Raw genomic sequence first — 16,027 nt, 5'->3', positions numbered from 1 at the left:
CAGGTGGCCTGGCTCTGTCCAAGTACAAAGTCCGGGCTTGGTTTCAGAGTGTCAAACTTGCATGGTGCCTGCTGCTGGGCAGCCGGGCTTCTTGTGGGTGCTGGAGCTACAGGCCCCGTCCGTTCCGTTCTGTGGGGGGCTCCCCTTGTCTCTCCCCACGCCTCCCCATTCCTGGGCCAAGGGCACCTTTCCAAGGCCTGTGGGAAAAGCCAACTCAGGATTCGGTGGCTGACCTCGGCACTAGGGGGCGCTCGCTCTCCCAGAACACCCTGTACACCCCATGATTAATACTAGCTAACGGGGCACTTACTTTGGCCCAGCGCTTCCCAAGGACGACCTAATGGGATTTACTCTGGGAGGTAAAGGTGTGCTTCTCAACCCCATTTTACAGATGAGGAAACTGAGGCAAAGAGAGCGAAGCGATTATCCAGAAAATCTAGGGTCGGATTTGAACTGACTCCAGGCCTTAATTAATGTGGGAATAATGTCGGATTTTCAAAAGAATTGTGTTTAGCTGTAATAGGTGAAAAAGCAAAATATTTGAAGAAAACGGAGGGCTTTGACTATTGGGGGAGGGCAGTGACGTCACAGATGCCGTATTGTGATTGGCTGCTGCCCAGGGGTGGGGCGGGGGCGGCCCAGCCCAGTGGGTGTATGGGAAATCGCTTTGGAGGCCCCCGACTGTCATCATGACAACCCATGAGATGACTCATGACAAAGTTGCCACTAGTTCTTAATTATGGTCTCTGTACAGTCGTGAGTAATTACTAATATAAGATCCGAGCTCCCCCGCGCCGCCGCCAGTGGACGAAGTTGGCGCCGCGCGGGGGCTTTCGGGAAATGTAGTCTTCGGATGGAGGCCCGGAGGCGCCGGGCGCTGGGTCTCCCGCAGTTTCGCCCCAAGGTGCTGCCCCCCAGGCTTCCCGCGCAGTGGGGTGGGCTGAGGGGAGAGCCAATGGCGAGAAGGAGGGGAGGGCGGGGCGTGGGGGCGGGGCCATGAGGGTGTTTTTCCTCTCCCAGTGACTGGAAGCCTTAAGTGCGGAGAAACCAGCTGTGGCCTCAGGCGAGCAAGCCCGGGCAGGGGCCAGTTTCCGTCCCCCGTCGGGTTTTATGGGCGGGGTCCTGGGGTAGCCATGCCCGAGGGGGAACTGAGGCAAGGCCCCCCCCTTCCCCCCCCCCCCCGGAAGAGGAAGCCCGAGGAGCCCCACCCCGCCAGGTGCCCAGGCTGCCCAGTCCTCCAGCTGGCAGGAATGAGAGGGGGAGGGGGAGTTAAGGGCGCGCTCTCTCTCTCTCCCCTCCCCCAGGCCCCTCGGAGCGCTGAGCCCCCGGAGGCTGTGGAAACATGGAGCAGCAGCAGGAGAGCAGTATGTGGGAGCCCCGCCCCCCAGGGAATGGGCCCCTCCAGGCAGCGGCGCTCCCCAGCTGTGCTCTTCCCTCCCCAGGTGCTGAGCAGTCGCTGCGCCCCTACTTTGTGTTCAGGGCACACAGACCGGAGCTGGGAATATGCTGGGACCCATCAGAGCCCCTTCGGGGTAGGTCATGCCGGGGTGTGGGAGCCTTCCGGGCCTCCGCAGCTCCACCAACCATGCACCAGTGCCGGGCCTCTGGTTACCCTCTGGGGGGGCACTTGTTTCCCCTGGCCTGGGCGGGCTGGAGCTCTGCTTCCCGGCGGGCTCTGGCCGCATCCATCGCCATCGCTGCCCTTTTCAGGGTCCCCAGAGGCGGCCCAGACAAGAGGCCCCGGGGGAGCCGGCCCAGGAGAGGACGGAGATGGTGAAGCGGAGGATGACTCGGGTGAGTGGGGCCCGACCCCTGCCCAGGTGTTGTGCCTGGGACGGCTGCCACAGTGGCCCGGCCTTGGGCCCAGCGTCCGAGGAGGGGGAGCTCGTGGGGCACCTCCCCTGGCTCGGTCCAGGGTCCCCCACTCTTACGGGGCATTGGCTCCGCCACGGGGGCTAAGTGACTGGCCCAGGGCCACACCGCCAGGGTATGGGTGGGACCCGGGGCCTCATGCCCGCTACCCCTCGCTCCTCCCAGTGCCCCCCACGGCCTATCCCCCTGCCAGCCTTGGCTCAGGCTGGGGGACCCCGACGTGGGAAGGGTCTCGGATCGAGAGACGGCGAGAGGCAGAGACGGGATCTGAACTCAGGGCCAAGAGCTCGGGGCCCCCCGGCCCCCTGCCTTCCCCGTGACCCGTGCTCTTCCGCCCCGACAGATGACCAGAGGCGGTACCGAGCCTGGGTGGCAGGAAGGTTCTGTTCCTTGAGGGCCGGAGAGCCGTGGCCCGGAGCGCCCGAGAACTTCCTGTACGGGCCCGTGACGCTGCAGTTCCACCACAACTGCGCCAAGCTCAGGGTGGTCGTGGGAGGGGAAGGGCCAGAGCGGCCGCCCGGGGAGGGGCCAGAGCGGCCGCCCAGTGAAGGGCCTCCGGCCGCCGGGGCCCCCGAGCGGGCCGGCCACCTGGCGGCGCTGTTCCAGCCCGACGAGAGGACCCAGAGGCGGCCCAACACGGTGATCCTGCAGGGGGCCGTGGGCATCGGCAAGACCGTGCTGGCTCGGAAACTGGTGCTGGACTGGGCCCGGGGGCGCCCCCGGCGGGACGCCTTCCGCTACGTCTTCTACTTGGACGCCGGGGATCTGGACGCGGCGGCCGACAGGAGCCTGGCCGAGCTGATGGCCGCCCAGTGGCCCGATCCGCCGGCGCCCGTCTCCGAGATCCTGTCACGGCCCCGGAGGCTCCTGTTCGTCGTGGACGGTCTGGAGGATCTGAAGCCCTTCCTGGACGGGCCCGAGGCCGAGCTGTGCCGGGACTGGGGGGCGCCCCGGCCCGCGGGCCGCCTGCTGCAGGCTCTGCTCCGAAAGGCCCTGGTGCCCGAGGCCCGGCTGCTCGTGGTGGTGCGGCCCTCGGGCTGGGCCCGCCTGGCGCCCTGGCTGGGCTGCCCCCGGCTCGTGGAGGTCCTGGGGCTGTGTGCGGCCGACCGCGACGACTACTTCCACAGGTTCTTCGGGGCCCCGGCCGGCGCGCGGGCCGCCCTGGCCGTCGTGCGGGACAACGAGACGCTGAGCGCCCTGTGCCGCGCGCCGCTGGTGTGCTGGCTCGTCTGCGCGTGCCTGAAGCGGAGGCTGGACGGCGGCGACGACCTGCGGCGCGGCCCCCTCACCGCCAGCAGCCTGCTGGCGTCCTACGTGGCCGGCCTGTTCCGCGGCCGGCCCGCGCCTCGCGAGCTGCCGCTGTGGGGCCTGTGCCGCCTGGCCGCCGAGGGCGTGCTGGCCCGCGCCACCCGCTTCGGCCGCGGCGACCTGGAGCGCCTGGGGCTGGCCGAGGCCGACCTGGAGCCCTTCGTGGCCTCGCGCCTGCTCCTCCCGCGGCCCGGCGGCGCCTTCGCCTTCCTCCACTTGACGCTGCAGGAGTTCCTGGCCGCCCTGTACAGCGCCATGGAGGTGACCCGCTGGCCCGGCCTGGCGCCCTCTTCGCAGGACCTCGCCACGGAGCTGGAGAAGGTCTCGGGGGAGGACGCGAGCTTCGTGGGCACGGCCGTGCACTTCCTGTTCGGCCTCCTGAACCCCGAGTGCGCCGGGCCCGTGGAGGAGGGGCTGGGCTGCCGCCTGGCCCCCCAGCTGCGGCGGGACCTGCTGCTCTGGGCCGCCGTGGTCAGCGCCGCCCCCCCGCACAGCCACTCGCTGCACCAGTTCTTTCTGAGCCTCTACGAGGCCCAGGACGCCGCCTTCCTGACCCAGGTCATGGACCACTTCCGGGACCTGCGGCTCGTCCTGCGCGGCAAGGCCGACCTGCTCGTGTCCTCCTTCTGCCTGCGCCACTGCCGCCGCCTCGAGAAGCTCGTCCTCCACCTGGACCCGGACGTGTTCTCCGACGACGACGGCGAGCCGCAGGCCGGGTGAGGGCCCCGCGGGCGGGGGGGGCGGGGGAGCGCCGGGCCGGGCCGCCCTCTGACCTCCATCCGCCCCTCCTGCCCAGGCCCCAGGCTTCGGACCTGGCCACGGCCTCCCTGTGGAAGGCCTTGTGCTCCGTGCTCACCACCAGCACCAGCCTGCGCGAGCTGGACCTGAGGTTCTTCTCCCTCAACGACCTGTGCATGAAGAGCCTGAGCGAGCAGCTCCGACACCAGGACTGCCGCCTGCAGAACCTGAGGTGGGCCCCGCGGCCGAGACGGGCCGAGGCGGGGGGAGCGCGATGAGCCCGCCGAGCAGCCGGCGGGAGCAGGACCCAGGCAGCGAGCGGGGCGGCCGTCCGGCGGATCCCCTGGGGGGCCACAGCGGCCTTTCGGGGACCCCTTTTCCTCTTCACTGGCATCTTTCCTTCCGGGTCTGTAGATTTTCATTCTCGACTTTCCCGTCCATCCTTCCTGGGGTGACATCGGCAGACTCCCAGGCTGGGGGCTCCCGTCGGGAATGTCCGAAGCACCCGACCCGTCCGCCTCGGCCCGCCTCGGCCCTCCTGCCCCCCTTCCCTTCTCGTTCTAGCCGGGCTCCTCGGCTCCGGGGCGGGCTCTGCGGGGGCACCGTCGGGGGGACGCGGGCCCGAAGGCAACCCCGTGTCCGTTTCTGCCCCAGGGTCCAGCAGACGGCCTTCGTCCCCTTCGCCTGCGGAGATTTCCCGCTCGCTCTCAGTGGCCACCAGCATCTGACGTGGCTTGACCTGAACCTTCAGCTGGGGGACGACGGGATGAAGCTGCTGTGTGAGGCCTTGAGACACCCGCAGTGTAACCTGCAGTATCTGAGGTAGGTCCCCCCCCCCCATCTCTCTCTGGGGAGCCCCCGGACTTTATGGGTGGCGGGGGGGGCCTGCACTTTAGGCCGAGCCCTTTGGGGGCTAAATGGAGGATGGAGGGGCCGGGACGAGGGCCAGGGGCCCCAGGCAGAGCTAGCGGATGGCTTTCTCCAGCTGCGTTCCGAGGCCGCCGAGCCATTCCCGACAGCCGAGAGCCGAATGGGTTCAGCAAAGGGTCGTGGTGGGGTCGGAGGTCAGGCAGGGGAAGCCGAGGGGTCAGAGGTCAGGGGGAGGGACTCCAGGATCCTCAGGCTCTGGGGGCTGAGGAGGAGAGAGAAGCTGTGAGAAATGCGGACCAGCAGAGGGGCGACAGCAGCCACCCGGATTGGGATTGGGGTGCGCGTGACCAGCAGGAGCCCCACAGCGGGGACGTCGAGTGACAGGGAGGGGCGGGGAGGAGGCCGGGGGAGTCCGTCTAAGATGGAGCGGCGAAGGGCTGCTTGGGGCTACGTTGGAGCTTTGGGGAGGCTGGGGGTGGCCATGCGGAGTCGGGCGTGGGGCCCCGTGAAGGGACAGGCACAGCAGGACACGGGAGGCCTGGAGGCGAGGGATGAGGCTCTCCTTTGCCCTCACGGTTCTCCACGTCCCATCGGGAGAGTGGCCGGGGCAGGAGGAGGACGATGGCCGGCCCTGCCTGTGCCCCGTGCTGCCTCCCTGCAGCCGTGGGGAGGCTCGGGGTGTCCTCCGGCTGAGGTCTCCTCCCTGCAGAGGCCGGGGTGCCTGGAGCTTGGCTGGAGGCAGTGCTTGCCCGGCCTTCCTGCCTTAGCCTCTCCTCCGCTCCCTCCTGGGGCCCTCTGAGGAGCCTTCCCCGTCCCGGTCGTGTGGCAGTGCTGCCCGCCCCTGGGCATGGTCCAGCCTCTCCTTTTGGGGCAGGGCTCGGGGTGGAGAGGCCCGTGGAGGCAGCCTCGCTGATGCTTTCTCTGCCTCCCTCCCTCCCTCAGGCTGAGGAGCTGCGCCCTCACCGAGGCCTGCTGCCCAGATCTTGCCCTGGCCCTCACCTGCAACCAGAGCTTGAGCCACCTGGACATGGGGGGCAATCAGCTCCTGGACCGAGGCGTGCAGGTGCTGTGTGAGGCCCTGAGCCAGCCCAAGTGCCGCCTCCAGAGCCTGCTGTAAGTCGTCCTCATTCTCCTTCCTTTCTCCTCAGTGGCTGTCCGGCCCCAGTTTTGGTTTGGTTTGTAGGACGATGGCGCCGCGGGCTGCTGCCTCTTGGGCTGGGCTACCTCCAAGGCTGTGGGGGCCCAGAGGAGGGCTTGATTTGGAGTTTCAAGGCGAGGATTTGAGCCACCCTTCGGGGTGACTGTGCCCCCCTTTTCTGGATCCCTTGTTTCCTTGTCTAGAAAATGGCAGCACTGCACATGACGGGACTGTAGCGGGCATCATGGGAGGGCCTGGATGCCATCTTTGAAGACGAGAGCTAACAAGCTAGAGTGTGTCCACAGGAAGGCAGTGGGGGAGCACTGAGGACTTCATCTGGGCAGGGGAATAGCGATGTCAGGGACTCGGAGGGCTGCCATGTGGAGAAGGGTCCAGCCTTGCTCTCCTTGGCCCGGGGCAGCTCCACAGGCAACTCTGGGACGGCCGAAGAACTTCCTGATCGTCAGGGGGATCGTCAGGGGTGTTGGGTGGTAGAATGTTCTCTCTGTGAGGTCATGAGCAGGATCCTTCCTTGTCACCAACGGTCTCCTAGATGTCCCCGGCCTGGCCTGGAGCAAAGGGCATCCCACACCCAGCACACAGGGGCCTGAACGGAGTCGGACAGGCTGGTGCTGCTGCCTCCCTAGCCCTTGGCCACAGAGTGAGGAGGGAAGGAGAAATGATAAACCGAGTGCCTGTCACTGTAGTTTCCTATCTAAGGATCTCAGTCGCCCTAGACTTTAGCATCAGTGCAAGCGGTACCAGTTCGTGTCCCTGATACTTGGAGAACTGTTTTCCGTTATTGCATTTTCATGAAAATAATTCCCATTTGTGGGGGGTTGTTTCTGGTTTGTCGTTTGTCCTTCAAGTTTCTAAACGTGTGCCTGGAGGCAGGGATGGGGCGGGCAGCATGCTCAGGCCCTGAGCTGTCTCATGAGACAGGAGTGAGTTCAGAAGCTCAGGAGCCAAAGGGAAGCCGCCAGCTCTGTTGTTCTGACCCTGCTGGCCAACAAGGGTAGAGTCTGGCCATATCTACTCTTGCTCTGATCAGAATCAAGGACAGGAACTGGCTGGCAAAGCTCAGACCAGGGATAGCGATCAGACTTTGCCGTGGATCAGCCCCCGTGGGAGTCTGGAACGTTGTCAGGTTCCCAGCTTGTAGCCTGTCCCAGAGGTCCTGGTATGATAACAATCCTCACAACAGGTCCAGCTCAGACCTTCCCTCTAGAAGTGAGGCAGAGCTTGGTCAGCCCTACCGTTAACTCCAAAATCTAGGCTGAACAAATAAGCAAACAAAAAAAAGAATCCCACCAGAAAAAGCCATTAAGTTGAGAGGGATGTTTGCTTTTTTTCTTTAAATTTTTTTCCCGATTCTAATCTGCATGATTATATTTTACTTATTTATTTTGGAGAGTTTTATTTAATTAGTTAATTTAGAGTATTTTTCCATGGTTACAAGATTCATGTTGTTTCCCTCCCCTCCCCTCCCAGTCAATGCCTAATTCCACTGGATTTTATATGTGTCATTGATCAAGATCTATTTCCATATTATTGATATTTGCACCGGGGTGATCATTTAGTCTCCATCCCCAATCATAGAGAGGGATGTTTTGGATTGTTACAGACAAAAAAGTGGTTGCCATAAACTGTGACTGTGAAAATGTGGACTTCAAGACTCTGAATTGCCCAAACTGTAAAGATAATTTTTAGTGTCTTGATTTTATATCAAAAATAAGTGGTCGCCATGGGAAAAATTCCCAAATATGAAATGCCCAAGTCAGCTGGGTTTTATGGAGATTTTAATTAATATAAATGAAGGAATTAAGGAAAGGGAAAGAGACAGAGTAAGAGGAAATAGGAAAAGGCTAGGGCCTAGGCCTTTCTCTTTAAGAGAGAAACTAAGTCAGTCTTTAATCACTCACTACAAGATCTTTCCAAGCAAGACTCTAGTGTTCAGAGAGACCCTCCAGTTCAGCTCCTGAGCTCAACTAAGTTCGGCCACCGAGAGACCTCACAGAGAGAGAGCCCAGCTCTCAGTTCCTGACCTGACCTCCTTTTAAAGAGAATTTTCTCTTATGTCAGCTCCCCTAAATTTTCACATCTATCAATCACAGTAGAAGTTTTCCAAAGGACAGACCATTCTTAATTCACATCTTGTTATCACCTTCTCTGGGAAGACTAAAGCTTCTGAATATTTCACATTGATTTGTTAAGGTTGTCCCTTGCAAGTTGCCTGACCTTTCAGTGATTAATTTGACCTTCATAGGTACTTAGCACCCTTTTGTATTAGATCTAAAAATAGACCTAGCATAAGGGCTTTTAAACCTCACTATAAGTATGAGTTAAGTACCTTCATTGTTTACTAAGGAGTTTTACAACTTTATCTTCCCCTAAAGTATGCCTAAGTATGGGTGGAGTAATTTTAAAGTTCCCAATACATTCCTGACTAAGTACCTTCATTGTTTAAAATGGGGAATAGCCTTAACCAAATGTTTTAAGGTAGAGTTTGAGCAGTTTTAAGATTCACAGGATGCAAACCCAGAAGAAGGGAATGACTCTGAAACATCTACAAACCAAGCCTTGAAGGAAGACAATAACTACAACAGGAGCATGTTAACTACAACAGGGGCACACATTTAATTAGAATTCCTATATGGGATGAAGCAGGAATTTTTTTAAAGAGTTTAAAATGTTTTTTATAAACGAGAGCTCTAGCAGCAAAAATTAGAAAAGAATTGAGAGCAACGGAAGAAAGAACTAGGGAATCAGCAGTTGGGTACAAAAGGTACAAAACTTTGTAAAAGCAACAAACTTCCTAAAAATAGAATTGGCCAGATAGAGGCCAGTGACTCTGTATGGCCATTAAAACAGTCAGAAGACTGAAAAAGTAGAAAATGTGAGTATCTCATAACAAAAACAACTAGCCTAAAAAATAGAAGAATGGAGAATAGAAAATTAAAGAATGATTGAAATACCAGGCATGACCAAAAAAGGAACCTAGACATCATGTTAAAATTCAAGAAATCTTTAAAGAAAACTGACCAGATCTCTTAGAACCAAAGAGCAAAGTGGTAATAGAGTCTACCAATCAGCTCCTGAAAGATACCCTCCACAAAAACTCCCAGGAATATTATAGCCAAAATTCAAAGCTCCAGAGTCAAAAAAATGACCACAAACAGTTCCTGAGGAGCCACAGTCAGGATCACACAGGATTCAACAGCTACCACATTTATGGAGTAGAGAGCTTGGAATATGATATTCCAGAAAGCAAAATGATATGGGCTTACTAGCAAGAATAACTTGCCCAGCAAAAGTGAGGCTGATGCTATAGGGGAGAAAATGTACCTTCAGTGATGGACGACTTCCAAACATTCCTGATAAAACAACCAGAGTTTTGTAGAAACTTTGAAATGCAAACACAAGAGTCAGGAGAAACAGAAGGTAAGTTTAATGAACAATCAAGGATCAACTGTCTACATTCTAATATGAAGAGATGATTTATGAGCCCTACTATTATCAGAGCTCATGGTGGGGAGTCTGATTAAACAAGGACTGTTATGTGTTAATGATCTTAGATATGGAAAGAAGGGAAGAGGAATACTCTGGACAGGACAGGAGAAGGGAGAGGAAGGTTAGGGGAAATTCATAATCAGCATGAGCAAGTAGATATCTCCATCACCAGGAAGGGATTCAGCGAGTGGCTGACACTTGAACCTCAGTCTCATCCAAACTGGTCAAAGGAGAGAGGAATACACACACACGTGTACAATTGGTTACAGAAATGCATTTCTCTCAACAGTAAAATAGCAAAACCAATTCTAATTGATAATGTACAGAAATAGCTAAAGAAGCTCCTTTTTTTAATGGCAAAGAATTGGAAACGAGTGCCCATCCATTGGGGAATGACTAAACAAGTTAGGTTATATGAATGTGATGAAGCACATGAAGAAATAATGAAGGGGGCGATTTCAGGGAAACCTGAGAAGCCTTGTATAAACAGAAGTAGGAGAACAACTAAGAGAATAACAGTACTATAAAGAGAGTCGACTTTGATAGGACCTCTGAGCTGCCTTGATTATAGAAGACAAAAGAGGAAACTTGTTTTGGTTAAAGCCAATGTGAATATTTTGTTTGGCTATACATGTTTATATTAGGGGGCTTGTTTTCTAACTTTTTGTGGGGGGAGTGAGACAAGGTGGATTTTTGCCGATTGGAAAAAAAAAAGAAAGACGTCAGAATAGATGCCAAAGATTACAGAATAGCAGATGCCTTCACAAGAAGGAAGAGAACAAAACCTGCAAACTCTAGGCCAATGAACTTGACTTTGATTCCTGAGAATACTCTAAATCATTTATGGCAAACTTTTTAGGGATGTTAGACATTGCCCAAACTGCAACTCTCATGCTACAAGTGAGCCCCCCCCCCCTCCCACCTTACCTCAGATGGGAGGGAGGAAGTGCTCCCATTGGGCTGCTGGGCAGAGTGGCAGGCCATGTGAGAAATATCCTCAGGTGCACATGGAGAGGGGAAAGGGAGCAGCCCTCTCTGGCATGTATGCCATAGTTCACCAACATGGCTCTAGACTGAACCATTAAGAAGCTGAGGCAGTGATGACAAGGAGCCAGCCCATTATCACCAAGATAGGCTACACAGACTCACAACTAAGTAACTATGGTAGGAAATGGGGAGAAGACTACATACCTGCATCCTAGCAAAGCTTTTGCTCCAATAGCTCATTTCCTAGTGGAGAAGATGGAGAGATGTCCACTGGACAAGACCACAGTCTGGTGGATTCATCACCACTTGGATGGACAGATCATTAGATCATGGCTCTGCGGTGACAAAGGCTTGAGTCCAACCCTCTAATATTACAGATGGGCAAATGAAGACCGAGGAAGTGATATCCAGGGTTGAGGGTTGGAGGCAAGATTTGAACTCTTGTCTTCCTGGCTGTATTAAGAGGGGCTCGGCTCCCAGGAATAGGGAGGTGATATCTAGCTGGATGACTAAATCCAGAGAAGGACAGTCAGGATGGGAAGGAAGAGGGCTGTGACTTTAGCATCTGAAGGACTCTTATGTGGAGGGGCATCAAGAGGCAGGTTTCATGTTGGGGAAAGCTTTCTCCAGGGAGGTCAGGGCCTGGATGACCATTGGTTGGGTGGTTTGTATCCCACTTTAGAAACTTTCTCCATCCCCACTCCTCTTCCTTCTCCGGCTTGCCCCTTCCCTTACTTCTCCTTCTCCCCTTCACCGAGTACCTCCGTCTTTGCCTACTTAGGAGCCCCCTCTTCCCAGAATCTTTCCTGACTTTCTCATTGTCCCAGGAACACTCCAAGGGTCATTTGCCATCTGTGTGTGTGCATGTGTCTTGCAGGTTGCCGGCATGTGGCCTGACGGCTGGTGTTTGCCAGGATCTCTCTGCTGCTCTCACCTCCAATCAGAGTTTGACACGTCTGTGCTTGGCCAGCAACAGCCTTCGGGATGACGGCCTGAAGGTTCTGAGCTCGGCTTTGAAGAGCCCCGAGTGTCCTCTCCAGAGACTGGCGTAAGGCCCTAGTGGTCTTTGATGGTGGCTCCCTTTTCCAGGGGCTCATTAAGGAGAGAGGAGAGGTCTTAAGGGTCATTGTTTTGGACAGGGAGGTCATTTTCTTGAATGTTTGTTACTCATCTATGGGGATGGAGGGGATGCTCCCTCCCTTCCTCTTGTATTTAATGTTGTCACTTGTGTGATACTTTGAGAAGTAAAGAGGAGATGCCTTGGCCTGCCAAGGAAAGGAGGGAGGGAGAAAGAAAGGAAGAAGGAGGCAGGGAGGAGAGGAGAAAGATAGGGAAGGGGGAGGAAGGCCTTTTTCAGCCTGTACCATGTTCCAAGCTCTGAGGATACAGTGGAAGGAGCTCCAAGAGGCCTACTTTCTGGTTTGGGGAGATAGTGCACAAAAGGGAGATGAAAAGTAGAAATGGGGTCTGGGCCAGATGGGAAGAGTCAGCCCGGCCTGGGCCCTTCCTTCTACAAGAGAGGAGGTGGGGGCTGGTCTGGGGAAGATATGCTCCAGAAGGAGCCACAAAGTTGGGAATGGGGAATGGGACTGCCAGAGGGAGAAGGCACTCCCAGGGTGAGGAGGAATGGGGAGGGTAGCCTTTGGGCACCAAGGGCTGTTTTGCCTGGTAATCCCTGGGGCCTCTCCTAGCTCTAACCTTCCGGAGAGTCAGCAGGGGTCTGCAATCCCTGACGCCAAAGTGGTGGTGGTCTCTAGAGCCCTCCCCAAAGCTTGGAGACTATCCATGTCCTGAGGCCAGGCCCGGACTGTCCTGGCTTGGACCCTGGAGGGGGCATGCTGGATTCTCCGTATCCTGGTGTCCTTGTCAGATCTCCATGTAGCCTGTCAAGTGTCCCTTCCCCCCACCCCTCTGGATCTGCAGCCAGTGCTAGGGAGGTTCCACCATTCTTGTAAGGGGCCCACCTTGCTGCCCAGAACAGGCTCAGGCGGGGACCCATCTTCCTCTGCTGGTATGTGCTGGGAAGTGGCCTTGGAGCGCAGAATCGGGAGCTTTGTGGGTGTGTGCGGTGTAGAAATGCTAGACCCTTTGTTCTAGTGAAGCCCAGTGGCAGGTGGGCCATTCAGGCCCCATCGTTGGCTTTCCCAGGGCCTGCACCTTCTCTCATCCCCAGTGCGGGGGGGAGCTGAGAGACTGGTGGGGCGGCAACCCCAAGGAGCCTTTCTTCATTTCTTCCATTAGATTTTCCATCTTCCATTCTTGGAAACTTCAAATGGGGCCCTTTGCTGATCTCCATGGGAGGAAGATGAGTGGGCTTAGGCTAAGGCGGAAGGCACGGAGGGATGGGTTCCGTTAGAGCTGGCCAGCATGAGGCCCGACAGCCTCGGGGCTGAGCAGGAGCCCTCATGAAGGGGCTGGGCTGTTGGGGATTCAGGGAGGGGCTGCAGGAGATGGGGAAGACTTAATGCTGCCTCCTGAGCTCGAGGGAGCTGGAAGCATTAGAGCTTCATGGGTGCACGTGTGTCTGGGAATGTCTGTCCGTCCACATACATCTATGTCCATCTGTCCATCCGTGCCCTCCAGGTTATGGAGCTGCGAGCTCACCGCCGAGGGGTGCCAGGCGCTCTCGGCTGCTCTCCACAGCAACAAGAACCTGACTCACCTGGATCTGGGGGAGAACGATCTCAGAGACGATGGGATGAAGCTGCTGTGTGAGGCTTTGGGGCAGCCCCAGTGTCCCCTTCAAGCCCTCGAGTGAGTCCTTGTTCCCTTCAGCAGTGATTAGAGACCTCGAATGGATGCGATTACAGGAAAGATAGTCGCCCTCATAGTAGCCCTGAACTAATGTTCTCTCCTCCCGTCCCTGCCACAACGTGGGGAGGGAGGCACTGAGGCCGACAGAAGGGAAGGGTCACCCAGGATCAGAACTCGGGGCTTCCTGACTTGGGCTGCTGCTTGGGTGTCTCCTGCAGCATGCTGGTCTGCTTCCTCACCGAGGCCTGTTGTCAGGACCTCTCAGCTGCCCTCGTCCTCAACCAGAATCTGCGGAGCCTGAACCTGGGCCACAACGCCCTCAGAGATGAGGGAGTCAAGCTGCTGTGTGAGGCCCTGAGGCACCCTAGCTGCCCCCTCCAGAGGATCGGGTACGTTGGGTGTCCAGACTACCCTCATGGAGAGACAAAGATGAGGTAGAGGTAGAACTCCACGGGCCTTGAGAGAGAGGCCGACCAGGAGAGCCCCTTGGGTTTCTGTGAGGAAGAGAGGAAAAGCTGAGGTGGCTCTGAGGTCCCGAGATGGGGAGGAGGGTGGCCTGGGCGATGGGGTGACTCCAGGAGGATGAGGGCCAAAAGGCCATTCGTGCTCTTGGCTGTGGACTGTTCCAGGAGAGCCTGAACACTTTCTATGGGGGTTCCCCAGCCCAGCTCCTGCCATTCCCGTGCTTGTCTCCCTCCGGTAGGCTGGAGCGATGCCAGCTCAACACGGCTTGCTGTCAGGATCTCTCCTCTGTTCTCCTCTGCAATCCGAGGCTGAAGAGTCTCAATCTGGCCCAGAATGCCTTGTGGGACGAAGGGGTGAGGCTGCTGTGTGAGGCCTTGGAAAAGCCTGAATGCGGCCTGGAGATCCTGTCGTGAGTGCCCTCTGGGGATGCAGGATCCTGGGAGCTTGGCGCAGCTGGGCATGGGCACTGGGAGTGGAAGAGCTGACCGGCCAGCACCAGATTGTGTCCAGGGTGGCTCAGTCAGGTGGTGCTGGTGCCCAGAGGCTGACAGTAGCCATGGGCACGGAGAAATGGAATCTGTCCCTTGGGAAGGGGCTGTGGTTAGCTTCCTGCCAGCAGACTGGTCACTGTTGTCAGGGTGCCTCTCAGGAAGAGAGGGGCTCATGCCATTCTTGCAGATCAGGGAAGGCACTCGGGGTGCTGGGCTGGCAAAGAAGCCTGTGAAACCCGCCTTTCAAGGGAGTGCATGAGTTGTAATTCCCACTGGTGGAGAGTTACCCACACTGACAAGATACCGAAATAAGAATTCCATAATTGGGGATAGCTCTGTAGTTCAGTGGATTGAGAATCAGGCCCAAAGACAGGAGGTCCTGAGTTCTAATGTGGCCTCAGACACCTCCCAGCTGTGTGACCCTGGGCAAGTCACTTAACCCCCATTGCCTAGCCCTTACTGCTCTTCTGCCTTGGAACCAACACACAGTATTAATTCCAAGACGGAAGGTGAGGATTAAAAAAAAAGATTCCAGAATTGTCCCTCAGGACTGCCCTTTCTCAGGGACATTTCCATGTGGCCTCTCCGGGGCAACTTTGCTCCTGGCCTTGACCTCTGAGCCTAGTCTGGGTGCCTCTGTCTCCTGGGTCAACCCCACATGGCACCTACCCAGGAGGGCAGAGTCCTGCCCAAACAGCCACAAAGGGGGAAGCAGGTCTGGATTGAGGAAGGTCTTTCCTGAGATTGCATGGCAAGTGAGTTAGTAGAACTAATCTCTTGGGAAAACCTGGGACAAGGCAGCTGGGAATCCAGGCCCGAGAGCGAAAGCCATGGCAGGGGAGGCCTTTCCGTGTGGACATGGCTTGGTCGCCTAGCAGGCGCTTAGTGCTCATCTCCTTGCTCCCTCTGCTCCTTCCGCAGGCTGTGGAAGGAGGCGTTCAGCAACAGTGCCCAGCAGATGCTGAAGGCCGCCGAGGAGCGCAAACCCCACCTGATCATTACCGGTGACTGGTACAGTCAGGACCCTGAGGATTACGGTTCTTCCTGGTGGCTGGAGACCTGACCCATGCCCTGCCCCCACCCCACCTTCCTCAGTCTGTCCCCAGGGCCTGGGGGGCCAGAAGGGCTCGTAGCCCTTAGGGGGTGGCATGGGGCAGCCATGGGTGTGGGAGCCCCTGGGCAGACCCCCATCACACCACACAGTGCCTTTGCCCTCCTCCCGAGGAAAGCCTTCTTGCATTAATCAAATACAGACTGATTTCTGTTCTTGGCCTTCTTTGCTGGGGGTGTTCCGCCATATTTAGAGCTGGAGAGGACATACAACGGCATGGTCTGGCCCTTCTTTACCAGGAGACATACGGTGGGGATGTGGCCGCCCACAGGGCAGTGTGCCAGGCCTTGTGGAGGATCCGGAAAGGGCACAGGACCGTCCCTGCCGGCTAAATTAGGGACGGTCCACAGGCTGGATCTAGCTCCTGGAAGGCCAGGGCGGGGCTCTCTCTGGTCAGTTGGGAACTCCCTAAGGAGAGTGGCTGCTGCTGCTGCTGTCGGGCCCTCTGGCTGGCTGTCATCTCCTGTCCCCCACCCCCAAAGGGGTTTGGAGAGGAGGAACAAAAGGACTTGGTAACCGCTCAGGGTCGGGGCTGACGAGGATCAAAGGGGACCCAGGGTTCCGGCCGTGGCTTCCCGGACGGACAGGGTGAAGGATCAGTCCTCCTGGTGAGCCAGGCCAGCAGACTGCAGCAGGACAGATGGGACGGCCCCTGCCCTCAAGAAGAGCAGCCCAGGCTTGTCCCCCCGGCCCCCGAGCTTGGAGCCTCCACTGGCTGGGTTGGTTCTCGGGGATTTGGGCCCCAGATGTTCCTCTTTGGCTCCGGTTCTCCCCATGAGTGAC

The 16,027-nt window shown here is 57.3% G+C and overlaps 1 protein-coding gene across 4 annotated transcripts; it reads left to right on the top strand.

Moving 5' to 3' along the window:
- The first annotated feature begins 641 nt into the window (after positions 1–641).
- LOC100029905 (NACHT, LRR and PYD domains-containing protein 14) lies at positions 642–15,399 on the top strand. 4 transcript variants are annotated; one of them, XM_007506379.3, is made up of 13 exons: positions 642–756; positions 1,305–1,364; positions 1,443–1,532; positions 1,711–1,794; positions 2,216–3,896; positions 3,977–4,150; positions 4,573–4,740; positions 5,731–5,901; positions 11,301–11,471; positions 13,007–13,177; positions 13,396–13,566; positions 13,881–14,051; positions 15,055–15,399. In XM_007506379.3, the coding sequence occupies exons 2-13, from the start codon at positions 1,343–1,345 to the stop codon at positions 15,194–15,196; spliced, it is 3,216 nt and encodes a 1,071-aa protein (XP_007506441.1). In that variant the 5' UTR covers positions 642–756; positions 1,305–1,342; the 3' UTR covers positions 15,197–15,399. The 4 variants fall into 4 exon arrangements, with proteins under 4 accessions (XP_007506441.1, XP_007506439.1, XP_056652505.1 ...); XM_007506377.3 differs by having other exon boundaries at positions 645–904; XM_056796527.1 differs by having other exon boundaries at positions 672–742.
- Positions 15,400–16,027: the final 628 nt, after the last annotated feature.

The sequence above is a fragment of the Monodelphis domestica genome, chromosome 4 (genome assembly GCF_027887165.1).
Source record: "Monodelphis domestica isolate mMonDom1 chromosome 4, mMonDom1.pri, whole genome shotgun sequence".
NCBI classification, from domain to species: domain Eukaryota; kingdom Metazoa; phylum Chordata; class Mammalia; order Didelphimorphia; family Didelphidae; genus Monodelphis; species Monodelphis domestica.
The sequence above is the reverse complement of the archived record's forward strand: the minus strand, read 5'-3'. Positions and strand labels throughout refer to the sequence as shown.